The sequence below is a fragment of the Diabrotica undecimpunctata genome, chromosome 9, assembly GCF_040954645.1.
Source record: "Diabrotica undecimpunctata isolate CICGRU chromosome 9, icDiaUnde3, whole genome shotgun sequence".
Classification (NCBI taxonomy): Eukaryota; Metazoa; Arthropoda; class Insecta; order Coleoptera; family Chrysomelidae; genus Diabrotica; species Diabrotica undecimpunctata.
This window is the reverse complement of record NC_092811.1, coordinates 441,375-463,885: the sequence shown is the minus strand read 5'-3', so window position 1 is coordinate 463,885 and position 22,511 is coordinate 441,375. Positions and strand designations below refer to the sequence as shown.

General features: G+C 32.8%; 4 protein-coding genes across 6 annotated transcripts in view; 2 read left to right on the top strand and 2 right to left on the bottom strand.

Annotated features, from left to right (window-relative positions):
* Window positions 1-118: 118 nt before the first annotated feature.
* On the top strand, window positions 119-5,352 carry LOC140449953 (uncharacterized). Its single transcript, XM_072543370.1, has 4 exons — window positions 119-824; window positions 1,266-1,607; window positions 1,820-4,141; window positions 4,442-5,352. The coding sequence occupies exons 1-4, from the start codon at window positions 119-121 to the stop codon at window positions 5,350-5,352; spliced, it is 4,281 nt and encodes a 1,426-aa protein (XP_072399471.1).
* A 2,304-nt stretch (window positions 5,353-7,656) lies between these two features.
* On the bottom strand, window positions 7,657-8,744 carry MagR (Iron-sulfur cluster assembly 1 homolog MagR). The gene is made up of 4 exons (XM_072543502.1): window positions 8,414-8,744; window positions 8,287-8,340; window positions 8,005-8,080; window positions 7,657-7,914 (listed from the first exon to the last, which is right to left on the bottom strand). The coding sequence occupies exons 1-4, from the start codon at window positions 8,495-8,497 to the stop codon at window positions 7,736-7,738; spliced, it is 393 nt and encodes a 130-aa protein (XP_072399603.1). The 5' UTR covers window positions 8,498-8,744; the 3' UTR covers window positions 7,657-7,735.
* Window positions 8,745-8,966: 222 nt separating this feature from the next.
* Window positions 8,967-10,231, top strand: Ccdc58 (Coiled-coil domain-containing 58). The gene is made up of 3 exons (XM_072543501.1): window positions 8,967-9,123; window positions 9,415-9,681; window positions 10,025-10,231. The coding sequence occupies exons 1-3, from the start codon at window positions 9,079-9,081 to the stop codon at window positions 10,124-10,126; spliced, it is 414 nt and encodes a 137-aa protein (XP_072399602.1). The 5' UTR covers window positions 8,967-9,078; the 3' UTR covers window positions 10,127-10,231.
* Window positions 10,232-13,215: 2,984 nt separating this feature from the next.
* The window catches only part of stumps (DBB domain-containing protein stumps), a 62,194-nt gene continuing 52,898 nt past the window's right edge, over window positions 13,216-22,511 (bottom strand). For 2 of the 3 annotated variants that reach the window (XM_072542484.1, XM_072542486.1), the window contains 6 exons: window positions 20,208-20,280; window positions 18,711-18,866; window positions 18,075-18,637; window positions 16,364-16,501; window positions 13,583-13,661; window positions 13,216-13,444 (listed from right to left, as the gene is read on the bottom strand). In XM_072542484.1, the coding sequence (XP_072398585.1) occupies window positions 13,317-13,444; window positions 13,583-13,661; window positions 16,364-16,501; window positions 18,075-18,637; window positions 18,711-18,866; window positions 20,208-20,280 (1,137 nt within the window). In that variant the 3' untranslated portion in view covers window positions 13,216-13,316. The remainder of the gene's footprint in view (window positions 13,445-13,582; window positions 13,662-16,363; window positions 16,502-18,074; window positions 18,638-18,710; window positions 18,867-20,207; window positions 20,281-22,511) is intronic. The other variant, XM_072542485.1, reaches the window with a different exon arrangement.

Genomic DNA, 22,511 nt, shown 5'->3' with positions numbered 1-22,511 from the left:
CCTATTTCATAATTTCATTTCCTTATTCCTTACTTTAACCTAAGATTTTGAGATTGTTTCAATTTGAATAACAACAAAACATTGTTCAGTAAAAAATTATACATTAATTTCTTAAATAATGGCTCAAGACATGAAAACTTTGATCAGAAATAGAGGCTCAATTAAACAAAAAATAACGATCTTAGAAAACTATATTAGTTCAATTCAAGACGAAACTAATTCAGTAGATATATGTAACATTCAATCGCGGTATGAAAATTGTAAGGATTTGATTAATCAATTTGAAACTATACAAACTGAAATTGAAGAAAAATGCGAGGAAAAAGATTTAATTTCACAATTTTCAGAAAGAAACGCGTTTGAATCTAAATACTTTACAGCTATTTCATTTTTAAAAGACATTCTAAATAAAAATAAAAATTCTCCTATTCAATCTAATGTTCCAGTGCATGATTCACTTCAAAATATTTTATTACCTAAGCTTAAGCTTCCTGTTTTTAATGGGGAATACGAAACCTGGTTAGACTTTAAACAATCATTCATGTCAACTATTGATCAAAATACAACACTTAATCAGAGCCAAAAATACAATTTTCTCAAAGCTGCGTTAGATGGCTATGCAAAAAGAGCCATATCGGGTTGTGAGGAAACACAAGATTATCCACGAGCATGGAAAATGCTATGTGATAAATTTGATAAGAGAAAATGCCTTGTAGATACTCATATTCAGTCTGTTATCAATATAACTCCTTTGCATAAAAATACATTTTTACAATTCAGGCATTTATTAGATGAAGTTTCAATACATTTATCCGCTCTTGAAAGCATGCAAATAACAAAAGAGTCACTTTGGGATATGACAATTATTCATATAATTTATCATAAATTAGATAAAATTAATCAACATAAATGGAAAGAATTTCATACAAAAACAGAGCTTCCTACATTAAATGAATTTCTAGATTTTTTGAAAGAGAGACAAGATATTTTGCAGTCACAACAAGAAGTAAATGTGAAACCTCAATTCAATCAATTTTCTAAAGCATCAAATCAATTTTATAAAACAAAAGATACACAAATGCATTCTCATGTAAATTTGGCTATTAATAAGTTCAAATGCAATTTTTGTAAGGGTGAACATTCTATTTATTCATGTCAAAAGTTTATGCAACTAAATGTCAATGAACGATGGGAAAAAATAAAACTGTTAAAACTTTGTTCTAACTGTTTGTGCATTGGACATTTTCAAAATACTTGCAATTTAGGGTCCTGTAAAAAGTGTGGACGAAAACATAATACTTTTCTTCATAATGATGTTACAAATCAACAAAATAACAATTCAAATGAACCTTTAGTATTCAATAATTCAAGTAGTCAACCTAGTACAAGTAGTAGTTACAATAATACAGGTAATCAAACAAGTCAGCAGTCTACTGTGTTATTTCAAACAAATCCAAGTTCTATAAATATCAAAGAAGGTATAATAAATGCATCAATTCTATTATCCACAGTAACATTCAAGGTTAGAGACAGTAGTGGCAAGTTTCAAGTAGGTAGAGCCTTATTGGACTCTGGAGCACAATCAAATCTAGTAACAGAAGCATTCTGTAAGAAAATAGGTGTGCCATTATCTTCTGCAAATTTATCAATTATTGGCATAAATCAAGTAATGTCTACATTGACAAAAAAGACTTCATTAACCATATTCTCCAATGTCAGTAATTTTCAATGTAATGTGTGTTGCTATGTAACCCCTATCCTATGATTTCATCATCTATTCCTTCAGAAAAGGTTAATGTAACAAATATTAAAATTCCAGACAATATTAAACTCTCAGATCCACTATTTTACTCACCTAATGAGATTGATATGCTCATAGGAGTTACACTATTTTGGGACTTAATATTGGATGGAAAAATTACTATAGGAAAAAATAAACCAATTTTCCAAAATACCAAGTTAGGGTGGATCGTTTCTGGTGCTATAAATAATTCAGTTAATTATTCTATTTGCAATTTTTCAAAAGATATTGTTATACCAGAAGATCATCAATTAAAAAAATTTTGGGAACTTAATGAGTTAGATAATTCTATTGAAATGTCAACCGATGAACTGCAGTGTGAAGAGTTATTTCACAATGATACTTCTCGCCATGAAAATGGACAATTTATAGTAAAATTTCCATTAAGATCATCTCCTACACTACTAGGTGACTCAAAGGAGAAAGCAATTCAACGTTTCTTGTCTTTAGAAAAACGTTTTAAATCAAATACTATAGTTTATAATTTATACAAACAATTTATTCAAGACTACATACAATTAGGTCACATGACTAAAATTTCAGTAGATAATTTGACAAGCTCACACTATTATTTACCACATCATGCTGTATTAAAGGAAACAAGTATAACATCAAAAATAAGAGTTGTTTTTGATGGCTCTTGTGCCACTAGTTCTGGGTGGTCTCTAAATGATTTGCAATACATGGGACCAAAGGTCTTAAATAATATTTTTGATATTACACTTAGATTTAGATTATACAAATATGTTGTTTCTGCAGATGTATCTAAAATGTACAGACAAATTCTAATGCACAGTGATCACAGACCGTTGCAGTGCATAATCTGGAGAAACAAACCTGAGGACGATTTATCCTCTTATCAACTCAATACCGTTACATATGGGACAAAATCTGCACCCTATCTAGCAATAAAATGTCTTAATCAAGTAGCTACAGAGTATAAAAATATATTTCCAATTGCATCTAAGACTATTCACAATGATTTTTATGTAGATGACCTTTTGACGGGATCTAATAATATTGAAGAGTTACAAACACGTTGTAATGACATTTCATCCATTTTAAAATCTGCCAATTTTATACTTAGAAAATGGGTTTCAAACAATTCTGCTGTTTTAGAGAAAGTTGAATTAACTGATATTCCTAATAAAGTTTTAGATATAGGAGAATCCGAAAGTTTCAAAACCTTAGGTACTCAATGGGACAGCAAACAAGATATTTTAAGATATAAGATCACCACCATTCCATTAGATAAAATTGTTACTAAAAGACAAATACTTTCTATTATTGCCCAAATATATGATCCATTGGGTCTTCTTAGTCCTGTAATAATCATTTCAAAAATTCTTATTCAACATTTATGGTCAATTAAACTACCCTGGGATGACCCAGTTCCTGAAAATGTACATATCAAATGGTTTCAATTTTACAATCAATTGTCACAATTAAATACACTTAAAATTCCAAGAATTGTAATAGGTACAAGTCACAAGTTAGTAGATATTCATTGTTTCTGTGATGCTTCATTACAAGCATATGCTAGTTGTCTTTATATGCGTAGCATCAATTCAGATGGAGCATATACAGTGAGACTACTTTGTTCAAAAACAAAAGTTTCACCCCTAAAGTCAGTTACAATACCAAGATTGGAGCTTTGTGCAGCTCTTCTTGGAGCTCAATTAACAAACCAAACTATTAATGCAATCTCATCCACTATACCTGTATATATGTGGTCTGACTCTCAAATAGTTTTATGTTGGATCAAAAAACAACCAAACCAGTTACAAACCTTTGTCTCAAATCGTGTAGCAAAGATTCAGAACCTTACAAGTAATTTTATGTGGTCTTATGTTAGCACTAAAGAGAATCCAGCTGATTTGGCTTCTCGAGGAATAGTGCCAGAACTTTTCATCAATATGAACTTATGGTGGATGGGACCAGATTTTTTATATCAATCTATTGATCACTTGGTTAATTCAAACACTCATCAAATTATAGAATTGCCCGAGTTAAAGAAAGTTAACAAGGTACTGACTTCAAAAATTATGAATCAATTCACTCTATTCACAACTTATTCAGATTTAACAAAGTTACAAAGAATTACTTCTTATATACTAAGATTTATTTTCAATCTAAGGAAATCTAAATCTGAGAGAAAATATGGATCTCTATCAGTTGAAGAATTAAATTACGCTAATTTGAAATTAATAAAATTAGCACAATTCGAATCCTTTGCAGAGGAAATAAAAATTATAGAACAAAATAAATCATTACCCCCAAAACACAAACTGAGTTTTCTATCACCATTTCTTGATGAACAAGGTTTACTTCGTGTGGGCGGTAGGCTTAAATTTACTTCCTTAGAAATATATAAACATCATCCATATTTATTATCTTCAAAGCACAATTTGACGAAATTAATTTTTAAACATAAGCATGCTGCTTTATTACATCCTGGCCCTCAACTTCTCTTAGCATCCATACGACAATTTTATTGGCCAATAGGTGGACGTAGTTTAGCTAGGCAAACAACAAAAAATTGTATTACATGTTTTAAATTTAATCCATCTTTTGCTACATATCCAATGTCTAGTTTACCAGATAATAGAATTAAACCCTCCTTGCCTTTTCAATTTACAGGCATTGATTATGCCGGACCATTTCCTTTAAAGGATAAGGCAGGACGAGGATGCAAAATTTTAAAGTGTTACATTTGTGTTTTTGTTTGTTTTAGCACAAAAGCAATTCACTTAGAATTAGTATCAAATTTAACAACAGAATGTTTCTTATCTTGTCTTAAACGATTTACTTCTCGAAGAGGAGTACCTTCAGATGTCTATTCAGATAACGGTAGCACATTTGTTGGAGCGAGAAATGAATTAAAAGAATTTGGAATATTCTTGTTAAAAAATGAAAATGTTATTACTCAATATGCGTCAAAAGACAATATTCATTGGCATTTTATACCCCCATATTCTCCCAACTTTGGTGGTCTATGGGAAGCAGCAGTAAAAAGCACAAAACATTTTTTAAAGCGAACAATGTTAAATAGAATTTTAATTTATGAAAACTTCAATACGCTTCTTGTTCAAATTGAGGGAATCTTAAATTCGAGACCTCTGTATTCCTTATCAAATGATCCTAATGACCTAGAACCCATTACCCCATCACATTTTTTAATTGGTCGTCCAATTACAATGCTTCCTGAACCTGACGTATCAGAAGCTCCGCCAACCAGGCTGTCTAGACTACAATCTGTTCAACAATTATACCAACAATTTTGGATACGATTCACAAAAGAATACATTTCTCAACTGCGTTTTCAATATAAATGGAAAAACCAGGCTACTCCGATTGCTGTTGGTACACTAGTATTAATCAAGAATGATCAACAACCTCCAGGCAAGTGGCCAATGGGAAGAGTTCTACGTTTGTTCCCTGGAAAGGATGGAGTTTCGCGAGTGGCAGAAGTGAAAACAGTTTCAAAAGTTGTGATCCGTTCCGTAAGACATTTTTGTCCTTTGCCTATAGAGGAGGACACAGTGAATTAAATTTTTTTTATTTTAGTGATTAAATTCCATTAAAGACAATTCCATTTTATTTTTGTATTACTATTGTGTATTTACTTTCATTAATCTTTGTATGTTACTTTGAAGTCCCTTCAAAGGGGGGAGTTATGTTCGTATATTTTTACCTTTCATTTTTTGTAATGCACCTGACAACACTGTACTGGCAACGCCGCCAAAGGTCAAGTGTATGACAGTTGCCCTTAACAGGCTCTCAGTCAATTATTACCGATGTAAGTGTAAAGAACAATAAAGTTTAAAGTATCAATCGAGTCCATTTCTTCTCAGATATTAATAATCTGAAACAAGATTTACCAGCACACACAAGTTCAAACACGATGCAACATTTAATCTCTTGGGTACTATACCACGACTCATTGATTATAGTTCACAAGTAGTTGTACTGTGAGACACGTTTAATTCTCATTTGGTTCACATACAGATTTGCTCCAGTTATGTTTTCCTTGATGATGATCATTAGCTTGGTTTTGCTGGTCTTTATATCCAGTCCATATGTTCTACTTCTATGGTATTGGAAAACACTATTGTATCATCTGCATACCTCAGGTTATTGATATTGACTCCATTTATTGAGATGCCTTCATCAATATCTTTTAAAACCTCTTCAAAATTGTGCTCCTAGTACAGATTGAATATCAGTGGTGAAATCATGCACCCCTGTCTCACTCCCCTTAAGATTTTGACCTGATCTGTATATTCTCCATCTATTCGGTGCACCGCTGATTGATTCCAATACAGATTAGCTATTATTTTTAGGTATCTTCCGTCAATCCCTGTTCTCTTCAGGACTTCCATGATTTGTTCATGCCTGACTCTATCGAAAGCCTTCTTGTAGTCAATCAGGCATGCAAAAACATTACAGCTGACATCTCTCTCTCTCTCTCTATACATATATATATATATATATATATATATATATATATATATATATATATATATATATATATATATATATATATATATATATATATATATATATATATATATATATATATATATATATATATGTATATACACCCAATAAACCGCCCATCAATTTACCACTACAATACTCTCCGAGTTGCAGCGCCATTATTTACGAACTGACAATAAACTTGGGCCTACAGACTAACTCAGATACCCTCTCGGTAACTCAGTGTGAGCTGAGGTTACGTTGGGTACAAGAGTTGCAACTTGTCTTTCGCATCTGGGTTGTGATCCTCTGTGGTAAAAGTGGAACATAGAAAAGAACAAACTACTCGTGTCACTAAAACAATTCTGCAAACTAATATGGAAAATGGTTCTATGGAATTTAAAGAGACTGTAAATAAAACTGAAGAAAACGTTGAGGAAAACATTAACATAACATAAAAAATAGAGTAAAACTAATAACCTGGAATGTTCAAACTAAAAGAAAATCTAACAGAAGCCAATAACGTAGAGAAAATATGAAAACATAAAAGATTTCATTTTGAATTCATCTAAAGAGGTGCTAGGGCAGAGGGAAATAAAAATAAGAAAACAATGGTGCGATGCAGAATCCGAAAGTCATACAACAAACTTTGACAAAACACAAGAAGAATGTAGAGTGATTCACCACAATAAGCAAACCAGAAAACTCTCAGGAAGAGCGGCAAACATTCCATTAGTAATGAAAGGCTTTAATGATGATGATGATAAACATATAAGTAAAAAAGACTCAGAAAAAACCTCGATTCTTGGATGAAATAAATATATCAAAAATAAGTGACAAATTTACTCAATATACTAAGAGCCCTGCTTGTCTCTCACCAAGCCTATCTTTCAAGTAGTACTATCTGATGAGTGTCAACACAGATGCAACATGTTATTCTATGAATAAAGTCACTTTAGAGCAAAGACAGGCATCCAACCCAGAAGTATTTTCAAATGTTCATACTGCATTGATTCTTGTGATTCCATACGATGGAATATCTGGAGAGCTCCTGTTACAGGCAACAGATAACAATGTGTTACCAGTAATTATGTGAAAATTGTGAGATTTAGGACAGGTATAAGAAGAAAGTGATCCATTTCCTGTTTAGAATATGAAAAATTATATTGCAATTCAATGCAATAGTGGTGGATCATATATCAGCACTGCTACAATAAATACTACAAAATTATAGTCAGATATGGAGAAGCCATTTCCACAAAAAATTAAGAACTAAAGAGTAAGTGATGAGTTTATAGGCATATTTAACTATTTAGCACCACTACAATTCAATTTGTTTAATAAAACTAGTGAAATCTCAAATTAAAATAATACTACACAGTTTGCTATAATTTATTCTGAGTTACTATAATCTACAATATATCACACATATATTTATTTATTTAATTTTCTATTTCATACACTAAACGATTCCCCACATCCACAAGTACCTTTTATATTTGGATTATTAAAAACGAACTCAGAACTAAGTTTGCTCTCTACGAAATCCATTTCAGTACCTAGTAGCGTCAATTGTGCTTTTTTATCAATAAAAACTCTTACACCATCTTGGACTACCTCCTCATCCATTGTTCCTAAAAGAAAGCAAAGTTTCTTGAAAAATTGGCATTGGTCTATAGTATCTATTTGTGTAAGTATTTTATCCTATACATATGAACGCTTACCTTTCTTTTCAGCATAATCTAAAGTATATGACAATCCATTACAACCTCTCTGTCGCACTCCAATTTTTAGTCCTATCTACAAAACAATAATTTATGTATCACTAAGATATAAAGATACATTTTTATTTAAGTTAATTAAAACATAACAGTGTTCATAAGAATACATGTTTATACAATGTTTTCGTTTTTAAATTAATCATCATTCTCTTCCTTCTCTTTTGGAAGAATTGTGGTATTAAGATTCAATATAAAGGCTACAGAATGATCAAATCTGTTACTTACATACTGTTGTTTATCCTTTAATATATCCTTTATCCTGCTAACTGCCGACGGAGTCTAAAAATGAGTTAATTTCTATTATTTGGTACAACTTTCACAAATTAAGAACAGTTCCCATTTAGACTCTTACCAAAAGTAATGCTGCTCTAGTGGGTAATAAACTTCTTCTTTTAACTGCTCTAACTGTTGCAGTGGCTACAGTTTTTGCTGACATTTTTGCTGAAGTAAATTATAGATTAATTTGTAATGGTATATTTTTAATAATTTTTATTCATCCCTAACCTTATTTGTGAAACGTCAAATAATACTTCTTCTTGTTAATGTTAAGTAACTTTTGTTTTTGGACTACATAATATATTTTGTATTCTCAAGTAAAATCTATTAACACTTCAAAACTCGATAAAAAAAAAGGTGAACGTAAACTAACTTCAATATGATAAACAGAAAATACATTGAATAAACATATTTTTTGCTAAAATCTTGATCCACCTGTCACTGTCATTCTGTCTTTTTCACTTTTCATGACGTGCGGTGCGATCAACCTTTGCCGACGCTCAAAAATAACGGTGAAGTGGTGAAACATCCTTCTATTTGATTGTTGTTTATGTATTTATTATTTTAACCCCTGTTTAATATTTTAATTTTTGGTAACTGATTACTTAAGTAAGTCTAAGTATGACATTTTAAAAACAAGAAGACGAAAATAGATATGCTTTGAGGTTAGATAATCATTTGGGTTATAAATCAAATCTTCCCTTAAATTAGAATTATTTTTATTTTAAACTGAAGTGTACTATGCCATCTGCTATAATGGAATGCCCAGATTTTAGTGAATTTCAGGTAGTTTTTATCGTCTTAGTAATACATTGACTACGTCTGAATAACAAGTACAATTTTTTCCAAAAAAATAATCAAATACCTCATCAACATATAATATGTAGCATTCTTAAAAGAAAAAGTATAACATTTTTAAGGATATAATAAAATTTAAGGTTTTTTTGTATTATTTTTTATTATCTCTATCTTATTTTCTTTTTAAAGCACTTGTTTTTTGTGCCTACAAAAATAGTGTATTCCCAGTAGTAGTAATAAAGCAGTTTATAATAAAATATTTATTTTGTTTTGTTTTAGGATGCTTTAAAAGCTATGAGGAAGCCACACGATCTGATTATAAACACAATAAATACTGTAGTCCCCACAGATTCCTTTCATGTAGATCCTGTCGAGTCATGTAAAAAACTGTACGAGAACTTAGAGACTGGTAATAAACAAAGAGAGGATTTCATAAAAAATTGTATCACAGTCACAGCAGAACGAGTTAGAAAGATCAAGGAGCAACGAGATAATAATGCAGATGATATACAGTTATCAAAACAACTTCGAACAGAACAAACCGCAGTAAGTTAATGACAAAGTTATTAATGAAAGAGAAGGTAGTACAATCAGTACACTTTTCTTTTGATTTTATGGTATAGTATGTTTTTTTGCTATTAGCCCAAAACAGTTGTGTAGAATGATAAACCCAATTTTAAATTTAAGCGTATTACCTGGGAGAAGAATCAATTGAAACGCCACTAGCTTTAAAGTCTGATCTTAAAGCTATTAGTCTAATCTCTTAGAAAATCTATTCAGTCAATTGTTTTCTATGCCTTTTTGATATAAAATTCGGTAGTTTTTAATTACCAGTAGTTATTTCTTCCTTAGTGATGGGTTTTTAATATATTTCTTTGATTTTTTTTAGCTCAGAGTCCTTCAAGTAGAGCTAACAGTAGAAGATTTAATAAGACAACGAACTGCCAAAGTATTTAATGAAAGATGCAGAAAGTACTATAAACCATTGTGATGTTTATGTAGGAATCAAAAACCTAATAAAAGTAGTTTTCATATTTGCGATTTAGATTGTCTTTTCAATTTTATACAATAGTTGTTAAATAAATGATGAATTGTTTTTGTATTGTTTTCAATGTCAAAGTCATATGTATTTTTTGATATGGAAAATTTTCTTAGCTTCTACAAAGCAACTGTACAGTTATTGTGGAAACTGTTGAATGATCTTCTATTACTGTCTTACAGTCATAACTGTCATTATGTGCTTTCCAGTTCATTCTATAATGAATCTTTTACTTTCAAAAAACTATGGAATATTCCAAAAATTTGAAGATTTTGGAATGCTATATAAGGAGGTGAAGAATGCTATGAGAAGAGACAGTTGAAAACAAAGAAAAATATATCCAACAAAGGAAACCAACAAAAAAGTCTTAAGGGAGAAAACAAAGGTTTGGAATAGATAAAATAAAAAGTCATAGAAAATCATATAAAGGTGCAAAGAATTAGAAAATAGAAAAAATAATTGTAGGAAGGAAAGAAATTCTTGACAGATGGAAAGAATATATGCTTAACTCACCTGAAGAAATGTTATATTAACAGGAAGTAATTACTTTCTTAACCTTGAATTAAATTGGTGTTCTGCTTATTTCAAAAACATCATCTGCAGTTTACATCATGATTTACCGAAATATGCAGAAGAAAAAATACAAGCAGAAATCGTTGTGAAAGCAACACCATGCCACTTTAACATATTTGCAATCTACAGCCCACCTCGTCATGCAACCTCCACAGATGAATACAAAGACTTCTTCCAATTAATTAGCAGTAAATTCGTAGCCGCGAGAGACTGAAATGCTAAACACACACACTGCGGCTCAAGACTCACAACAACAAAAGGTTGCAATCTTTTAAAAGCAACGAGCGACAGCAACTAAGATTGCCACACCAACGGAATCCCTACGTACTGGCTGAGTGACCCCAGAAAAGTCATATCATGAGCAAGAGTACCACGGTTATAAACAACCTAGCCCCTCCTCGACTCATGTCAAAAAACACCAACTGGACATATTTTCAATCCTACCTATAAAAAAACACCAATCTTAATCTGCGGATCAAATTTCCACATGAAATGGATACAGCAGTTCAATACTTCACCACACTTGTTCAAGAAGCGGCATGGCAATCTACACCACGAACTGAACGCAAACCAACACATACCACAAATGTTCTCCTTCACATTTTTGCTGAAAAACGTCGTGCGATGAGAACCTGCCAAAGATCTAGAACCAACATAAATCTACGTTTATTCAGAAAGTAACTTGGAGTAGCTATTAAAGCTGCAAACAACGAAACGTCCGAACACAGCAAATGACCAGACGTTATGGAAGGCGACTATAAGCGACTTTTAGAAGCTTAAGAAACCATACACAACTATCCCTCCCATTCGAAAAGCAAATGGCGAATGGGCCCGTTTCAGCAAAGAAAAAGCGGACGTTTTTGCTGAACATGTAACAAATGTATTTCAAACAGAGCCAGCAGAACCTGATGAAGAAGTGGAAAAACTAATTAGCGCAACATGTCAAATGTCCCTCCTGATCTAAGGTTTTACTCCTATAGAACTCGAAAGTCCCCAGGTTATGATTTATTCTCGGCATAAGTACTAAAACAATTTCGTCGCAAGACCATTACTATGCTAACAGTTATATTTAATCGCATGCTAAACATAGGAAATTCGATGAAATCATTATAATTCGTAAGCCAGGAAAGGGGCCTAATGAAGTAATATCTTAACCCATCAGTCTACTTCCAACCGTAAGCAAAGTTTGTGGAAGATTGCTGCTATAAAGGAGATACGCAGATCATGAATTCATAAAATTACTACCAAAATCTCTGTTTGGTTTTCGGAAAATCACTCCAGTACCCAAAAAGTCTATTCCTAAACATCTCACAAGCGTTTGACAAAGGCACAGAGGTATGCTTTACAAAGTACAAATAGCACTATTAAGTAACTATTTCCTTCTACTCAAATCCTACGTATCAAATAGATATTTCTCTGTAAAATTCAATGAACAGCAATGCAACATCTGTCGGGTAGATTAACTCCGGAGTCGTGCAGGGTAGTGTTCTATGGCCGCTGCTTTTCTCACTCTACAAAGCCAATATACCAGAGACTAATAATACTACAATTATTGCTTCTTTGGTTGACGTAGCAATACCAGCTGTAGATGAAGATCCCGTACAAGCCTCACAAAACGTGCAACATCATCTGGACATACTCAGTGACAGGTATACAAAATGGCGAACAAAAGTTAACAAAACAAAATCAACTCAAATAACATTTACCAACCGTCATAACACATGTTCATCTGTAAGAATGGACAATGTAAGAGTATCAACAGTAACAGACGCTAGATATTTTGATCAACGTCTCCATAGTTATACTACACCACTATGGTACTGTTCAAAGCTAGCATCGCTAAATATTATCTAAATATTTCAGTCTAAAGTGCTAAGACCGATAGTGCATGTACCAGGGTACGTATTAATCAAACACTTCTCTACGACTTAGGAGTCTACGTCCTACATCAGAGGAGAAGTGACGAAACAATGGTCCAGATACAAAAAGACTAGATAGAACCTGGCCCCAAGACCTACTTCTAAACTAAACCAAAATAGAATAGGATGAGACATCATTGAACGCCTTTCCTTCGCGCTCAAAACCAGTACTTATTTACTTAATATTCTGTAATGATGTAGATTGTAAATAAACATAGTTATGAGAAAAAAACAATACTAACAGCAACAAGAGCCCAGAAAGTGATGAAATTATAATTAACATAGTAAAAAAGGATCTAAATAGTGACTATAACTAGGCAACCAGAAATGCGTAAGGCAATTAGAAAAATCCATAACAGATCATTAAAGTTTTTTCAATTAGTTTGGAAAAACAATAGGACAGCTTTGTTAACATTGTTCATGCTGAGTAGAGAATATGGATAAAAACTACTGACAACATGGACTTCAAAAGTTCGGCAGACAATCTGATGATATATTTGTTTATGTAATAAGCCATACGGTAAATACAATAAATGTTAAAAAATAAAGAAACAACAAATATCTCTTATTTTATTTATAAATAAAGTACATACACATATTTTCTTATACAAAAATCAATTACGAAACAATTAATACAAAATAAATACTGGCTATAATGGTTTTGATAATGTCGGAACTTTAAAGTTCATATATTCATGAGTGGTTTGTGCGGTCTTTGAAGCTTCAATGTTGGTGTATTCATTGCCGAAACTTTCTTGTCTTTGGTAATCCTCAAACCCTATAAAAATAATTTAGTTTTATTAATATGAAATAAATGGGAATAATATACAATAATAAAATTCAAAATCATTTATTATCGTTTTATAATTTTCGTCTTTTTCTTGCGATTATTTATACTACATATAATTGTTATTACCTGGAATTGGTAATCCTGATGGTGGATATTGTATATAAAAGTCATCTGGAGAATCTAAGGAGCCGGTAAGAGATGATTCCTGTAAGAAAAGTATCATTTAGTGTTTTTTTTAACATAAAAAATTATGTTTTCTTAAATATAAACTAAATTTAATGTTAAAGAAGTAGGGAAAAGCAGTGTAATTTGGATCTATGTGTAAAACGATCCGGTGCAATAATTCTAACAAGTGGAACATTTAGTGAGAACTTACTACTTCGTTACAAACCATTCCTAACCAAGATGCATTTAAAACTCAACTTCGTTCGAATTAAAGAAGGTAATGAATATGAGGGATAGCTCTGCTAAATAGCAGAGAAATTTATAACTAAGAGAGAATACAAGCGACTAGAATATGCAGAAAAACAAGAGAGGCTTTGAAAAAACAAGTACAAAAAATCCTAGAACATAAAGCAGAAAATTCTATAAAAGAATAAAAGAAAGCACATGGTCATTTGGACCAAAATTAACAATATTCAAATACAAGGAGGGGGAACTACTAACAGAGAAACAAAATATTATAATGGGATGGAAAGAATACTTCAAGGAAAACCTAAATGCAGACAATGGAAATGATCAAAACGAGACAATATATTTTACGGCGGAGCAGCACATTGAAAATCCGAGTTATGAAGAAGTAGTTCAAATAATAAAGAAACTAAAAAACAGTAAAGCGCCAGGAACGGACGGGGTTTGGGCAGAATTGTTGAAATATGGAGGACCCGAACTCTGGGGAAGAATCCATTACCTGATAAAGTTGGTATGGACCAAGGAGCAAATACCGGAGGAATGGGCAGTTGGCCTTATACAGCCAATATATAAAAAAGGAGACAAGAGAGAATTCCAGAATTACAGACCAATTACATTACTGAATGTAATGTACAAAATCTTTTCTGACATTATCTACACTAGATTGCCAGAATACTCCGAAAATACAATTAGTGATTATCAAATTGGACTCAGACCAAATAGAGCCACTACAGACAACACATTTATACTTAGAACAATACAAGAGAAAGCTTATGAATACGACATAGAACTAGACTTCAAACAAGCTTTTGATAGTGTGAAAAGAGACAAAATGCTGTAAGACCTCCGAAATCTACGTATACCAAAAAAATATATCAGCCTTATAAAAATGACGTTGCAGGTTCAAAAGCCGCAGTTAGAGTAGATGGAGAACTGTCTCCCGTGTTTGACATCAACATGGGGGTGAGACACGGAGGCGCACTTTCAACCATGCTGTTCAACCTAGTTCTTGAAGCAGTCATCAGAAAAACCAATGTAACCGGCCATATAAGCACCAAAACAGTACAAATTAATGCATATGAAGACGATGTCGCCATTATTAGTAAAAGCAAGACACGACTAATGAAAACGTTCAAGAAAATTGATCCTGAAACACAAAAAAGAGGGCTTAAAATGAAAAAAAACTAAGTACATGACCATCAAAAGAACACCTGTGAATGAAAATAATATAGCAATTGACAACTATACTAGTGATGGTGTGGATGCCTTCAAATATCTGGACACAGAAATCAATCAGAAGAATTCCATAAGTAGCGAAATTAATGCACGTATTTCCAGTACATACTATGCTCATAAAAGATTGATGACATCGAAATTATTAGACAAAAGAACCAAAATGACTATCTACAGAACTTTGATTAGACCCGTAGTAACCTATGGTTGTGAAACCTGGGTAATGACGAAAAAAGAGGAAGCCCAACTCAGAGCATTCAACAGAAAGATACCGAGAAGAGTATATGGCCCGGTGCAAGAGGAGCACACGGAGAATCAGGAGAAACAACGAGGTTAATGAGCTGAATGAAGGGTATGAGATTGTAAGACTTGTGAAAAGTCAAAGACTGTCATGGCTGGGACATGTTCAGCGACAAGAAGACACGAAAACGACAAAGATGTTACAGTGGAAGCCGGTAGGAAGGCGAAAAAAAGGAAGGTCCAAGACGAGATGGTTGGAAGACGACCTGAAAACCATGAATATAAGACAATGGAGGAGAAGGGCCCAAGAGAGAACTGAATGGAAGGACATAGCCAGACAGGCAAAGACCCATCCAGGGTTATGATGCCAAAAGAAGAAGAAGAAGAATGAATATGAGGGAGCCACTTCTGCTGTGTTAGGGTTTTAATCCCCAAGTATTAAAACGGAAAATATTCTTAAATTATAATAGAAAGAATTCACTATTTATATAAAAGAAACATATTTAACAATTAATCCATTGAGCCGAGGTGAAAGTTTGGTGCCCTAGATATTGCCTTCGTTTCATAAACAATAACATTTAAGCTGACATTGAAAAGACACAAGTATCAAGATATTTATAGATATAAATACGGTACATATGGGATCGTAGAAATATAATAAAATACAAGCTAGTCAATAATAATTAGTCATTGTAGATATTAGAATACTATTTCACAACAGTTAATGTTATGTTGTTAATATTGTAAACAGTCCTTTACCTAATTTATAGAAATAACTACAGTGTCTAAAAAGTAGTGACAAACAGTTAATTAAACCTCTAATATCCTCTACATACCACATGACAATCTTTTGTCGTAAAATGTCGAAAGAAGGAGCCACTCACGGTTTTAATGTTGCAAATGAGAAAATCAACAAGGCAAGTAATTTAAAAGCACAGGCTGACAAAGTCAAAGTTGCTTTAGAGAAAAGAATTGCTTGTATACAAAAAATAACAAAATAGTTTGAGCAAAGTTTAGACTTACCTCTATTAATTGGTAACTGTGATCTATGGGTAATTTTTTAATAGGTTTAGGTATCGGCAGTGTATTATAATTCAGCTCCATTACTGCCTTATTGAGATCATTTCGAATTTCTTCTTCAGAATGCTTTCCCAGCATTAACTAAAAAAAAATATAGTAAGTATATACAAAAATTCAAAAAGAATTAAAGAAGCGTATATCAAGAAGTAGCAATTTTTACTCAGAAATTCTTGTCACGTGAGCTATCAGCGTATTCTTGGATTAATCTTTGATTAGGAGTGGATTTTTGAAATTTTCATTTATTATTTTCTATTCTTAATCAGTGATGGATTCGATCATAACTTCATGGAAATTTATTTTATTTAACAATAAAACACTGAAAGCTTATCAAATAGCTTTTATATTGGTGGAGATACGTAGACGATGTACTGGTATGTTTTACAGGAACTAACAGGTAACTTGACCAATTCTTATCGTATATTATTTCACTCCATAGTCATATTGAATTTACAATAGAAATAGAACAGAATCAATCCATAAATTTTATAGATTTAAAAATTATTAAACTTAAAAACAAACATGAGTTCTTCGTATTTCATAAACCTCTCCTCCTCACGTCAGGATCACACAGAGAACATGAGCGTATGTCTGTATTCGACAGAGTACAAAACTACCGTAACAGAGTCATTAATTGGTGCAATAAATGGAGAGTGACCATAAATCCCTCCAAAACACAAGCAATCTTATTTGAAACTTCAAAATGTCGCAGTGTCCAGGGCCGAATAACCCTGTTGGGAGAGGACCTTATTCTCAGAAACTCGGTTTCCTATTTGGGAGTTCATTTTCATAGGACTCTCAACTGGAAAACCGACATTCAAGATACCCTAAACAGGGTGAGAAAGAGGTTTAATCTCGTGACAGTGTTGTCCGGTAAACTGGGCAAGACGTCATCCAAAACTTTATTGTACACCTATAAAACATTCATAAGACCCATCATCGATCAAAAAGCATACGATCAAACTGAATTTTACCGAGAATATTAATTGTGGGACCCCAAAAAATAGCAAAACAATTTACCACTTTTACCCCCCGCTTCCCCCTAAAACCCCGCTCGTAGAGGGGTAAAGAGTGCAGTTTTCGTATGCAGTTTTCGTCTTTTGTCGAGAATAAACTCAGTTTTTATAAAGGTGTTAAATACATAAATGTGGCGCTACTTTTGCCATTTTTTAGGATTCTCGTGAGATCAATACTATCTACCCCTTTCAGTGACTGGCCACTATGAAGTTTTGAGACAGGTTTTGATTTTTTTAATAAACTTTCAGACGGAAACCGGAGCAGAGGCCATTCAGATTTATTCGCAAAAATAACGATTGTTTTCAGAATTTTTTGGTTTTTTGAAACGCGTAGAGGATAGCTGAGGCTATTATCTCATCCAGGACAGGTTTCATTGTTTAATGAGATCGAGAACCACAGAAAACTAGTCTCCTACAGTCGTCTCAGATGTTTATTATACGGTGCTCACTCATATCGAGTGTTTTCGAGATCACTGGTAGGCTCACCAAATCAAAACGTAGATAAAAAGAAGGAGTTACATAAGGTTGATTTCTGATAAAACTTTCTAAACCATTTGTTACATTTGGATTACTGTAAAATGGTAAAAAAATTATTTTCTAGAGAAATCCTAAATTAAAAGCAAATTTAAAACTTTACTTACTGCTCTTTCCTCATTATCTGATAGAGTGCCACTATCGCCTAAACTACAGGCGCTGATAGAACTAACTCTTCCTGAAGATCCCGAACTAGAGGTGCTCAAACTCCTAAGAGGTCTGTTATTGAGTGAAGAAGAATCCGAATTAGCGGAAGAATTGGTTTGCTGATGGTCGTGCTTCGGTTTAGAGAACAATTTTCTCATCCGTTCGAACGGTGTCGGTTTCTTCATGGCAGTCTTCATTTTGTTTTGAATTTGATCGTATTTGATCCTCATTTCCGTCAGTTGTTCCTGTTTTTCCTTGAACGACTTTTGAACGTCGTTCCTATTCTTCCATTCTTCGACAAGTCTCTCAGCTTGAGTTATCGAGTGGATGTTGTTCTTGAAGTCGTTTATTATTTCCGCAAGTTCTTTTTGGACGCGATCCTCGACGTCTTCGGACTTTTTATTTTTTCTCATATTCTTATTCATAGCATCGACAGATTCTTCACAAATCGTTATTATTGGTTCTTCTTTGTTGACTGAGTTGTTTCTTTGCAGAGGTGGTTGGTCCTCTTTGGGAACTAAAACTATATATGAATAAATACGTTACATTTTGTGAGTTGACGGAAATAAGTTGGGAAGGCTGAAAATGTAACTTACCTGGGGTGTGCATTGGAATATATTCTAAATTTGGTTGCCATTCTTGACTAGAAGTTGACGGGGAATTTGGATTATTGTCTTTTATAACAGGTCGTGGAGCAGGACAGACTTTGTAGAATTGTTGCATACTTTTTGGAACCATATAACCGTCGCATTCTACAAGAATTATTAATCAAGTGTTAAGAGCCCATTTAAAAATTACATTAAGATAACACTTTTAAGAGAGAGCAATTTTATTTTGTTGATATGTAGGGGTAATTAGTAAAAACTTAAGTTCAAATTTGTGCGGTCACCACCTATGTCCCCGGGGGTCATCTTGGAAAAAGGGGACAAAGGACTTTTGTGCTATATCTAGGAGTAGGAAATTGAATTTAAAAAAAATAACTAAAAATTGATCAAATTTTCTCTTGGGACTTATAACTTTTTTTCTGGTAATTTTACAATAAAATGACATCAAAGCAATATTAAAGAGAGTTTATTATAGAGTAATTTTCACTACAAATGTGTTTAATTTCATTAATTTCTTTGGGTTTTACAGCCTATCGAAGTTGACCGCGTTTTTGAATACTCATAAGAATACAATAAAAGAGAACCATTGATTGCTAGTTTACGAGATACAGCGCGAAAACCTTTTTCCACTTTTTCCAAGATGGCGGCTGGGGAACAAGGGTAGCGACCCCACAAAGTTGAACTAAAGCTTATACTTACCCTTCCAATAGATAAAAAAATAAAATTGCGTCCTCTCAGAAATGCACGCTAAGGCATACAAAATGTAACAATATACTGAACTACAGTAGACTCCCTCTATAACGAGAACTGAAATGACAGACTAATTACCTCGTTATAAGCCGATCTTGTTATATCAGACAATAATAATACTGTGCATACATATGAATCTGTAGTTTTCTAAACCATTAACTTCCTATAGTGAAGCCATTCGGAGCAATATAAGATACTAATAAATATTGTTTGAATGGCGTTTTTGAAAAAAAGTTATTTACTTTTATTGTCAATGATAAACGTTAAAACAAAAAATCTGTACTTATATTTTTTTCCAACTACATAATGTATAAAGCGTATTTTCAAGGATAACATAAACTATTGCTTCTGCAATTTTAAGAACTCTGTCATTTTTAACTGCTTTAAATGGTCCAGTATCATTCTATCATATTTTCTAAAGATGTGAAACAGTTGTATTTATTCATTGTAAAAAAGTTTATTGCGGGCTGCAGTTAAGTTTATTGAGGGGCTGTTTGAAAAGGTATTTATTTATAGCCACGACCGGACCAAAAACGTAAAAAACACGTTTTTTGATCTTATTTTCTCTCGTTATAATCAAATTTGCCTCGCTATAGACGGTTATAGTTCAATAGAAATTTCACGGGACATCTAAAGTATCTCGTTATAAGCGAAACCTCGTAATAACCGTGTTCGTTATAGAGGGAGTATACTGTATTAGATATTTTCAGATTATGATAAAATTACGTTTTGGCTTACCTCGGTCTCCGGGTTTTGGCGTTAGGCTCATTTCCATCAGTTTGGCATATATACTTGTGAATTCATTTATATTCTGAAAGAAGAAGATTTACTTTTAGAATATATCAATAATGTATTAAATGTAGCATTTTTTTTCTTCCACTCTGCATAAAGTTTAAATTTGGATCTTACAAATATTCGAAAGAGAAACACAAGGGACATGGAACAAGCAGGCTCTGCACGGGTTTTTGATTTATGCTATGACGGGTCGCTTCCGGCTTCTGGATGGGTTTTTCTAAACTAGTTTTATTTGCGAGTGTCTTGAATGGATTTTACAAACATGGAATTGCTAGCAATAGTTGTAGCTTTGGATGAAGATGAAAGAAGGCAAAGCCGATGGGCAGTCCACCCACAATGGATAAAAAATTAATGAATAGCACGTTGCAACCAAGTAGTTTATGTTAGGACGAAGTGAGGTGGGTACGGGAAAAAAATCGTCACGCACGATGTGAGTTCCCGTTGCCGCCCCATGCCGTTGTACTATAAACTACCCAATATCTTTCATATCACAAGATTCTAAAACGTGCCCCGCAGTAGAGCCGTTTCTTGCACGGTCCGTGCTAACATAAATCAGCCTTAAGAATTGCGTCTCAAAATATTCGAATGGGAATAAACATAATGGAATTGTTTCTTTACATTGACAGATGCCTCTAAAAAGTGAGTTCTGCGCTCCGATCAGGCTATTCATGAGAGGCGACACTCTTCACCCCGAGGGATGGAAAAGAGATCAGAAAGGTCTGCCGGCTAGCCAGTGAGTGTTGTGATTGTCTCAGCGCTACGATGCTTGGGTGCACCGTTGCCTGCTATGGTTGTATAAAATAGCAGAGCTCCCATTAGGATCGTCTCCTTAAAAAAACCGCTGTGTCAGTACAGTTGTTGAAAGGTTTTATGTTTTAATTTTAAGAAATCTGTTATGACCCATCTTGTTTTCTTGTCATGGTATCCATAAATTCTATGGATTCCTACTTTGGTTTAGACCCAGTCCTGGGATGCAGTTCATCTAGTTATTAATAATACCTGCTACAACAAATTTAATTGCAAGAGCTAAAATGTTCTTAATGTGTAATCAGAGCAGAAGTTTACTTAATTTCAAAATGTGCAGTCGTCAGTGAAGTATTTTAAGGGATATATTATATTGTAATGTATTGGCCATGTATTATTATCAACCCCACCTACTTAATATTTTTATTTTCTTATTATTTAAAAAAAAACTTGTGTTATTGAAAGTTTTTTTGTAATCAAATATTTTACCAAGTCATCTAGTTAACTAGTTTTGTATAAATATCGTAAATATTAGAACAAACACCGTTTTTGTTGGTTTTAATTATAAGATAAAATGTAAACTACAATTTTTTATATTTATATCATCTAAACCTGCTACCAAAACAGCTTTAATTAAGGAAGTATAATAATATTATCCAAGATCGATACGTCAGTGTAGAATTAGGTCAAATAGTGGATCCATGGCTATCAGATATCAGTCACAAAGGCTTCATTAAAGGGCTTTTTAATTTAATCTTGATTAGAATCTGAAACTATTCCTCACAGTTTATCGATCCAAACTTTAAAAGGCGGGAGGAGATGAACTCTTAGATACATAAAAGCGACTCAGTTTAAAACTGGCATTTACATTAATTGCTGTAAGATTTTCTCTGATTAGGAATTATTGTTTCTTTATTTTTGTTTTATTTAATTCACTTATTCTGAGTTCAATTAATATTATTACATAGTTGCCTCTCTTGTGCTACTTAAGACAGTTTATCTTCGTTAGTTTCCAGAATTTTTTTCTTGAACTTTTTTTACCAGTACTCTATATCTTGCTTTAGATTATTACACCATAATGTCAGTGATTACTCAGAGTCGCTCTATAATAAATGTTTTCTCGGAATATCCCAAGAGATGGTTGTTAAAATACGAGGGTAAGATGACAATTTATTGACACAATAGTAAACAACATAATATTTTCTTGCAAAAAATAAATGTAATGTTTAATATATGAAAAGCATCGAATACTAACATATCAAAAAAGAAGACATCTGTCATAAAACGTGACGTTGGACATAATACGTAACATCTGACATACAAAGTGTATAATGTGTGACAAAAAGTGATACATATTTGACATAGAATGCGACATAGTACGTGACATTTGACATAAAACGTTACAAAATTCGTGACGTGTGACATAAAACGTGACATTTGACATAAAACGTGACATTTGACACAACAAACGATGAAAAAGAGGAAAATCCATACCTTCAAAAA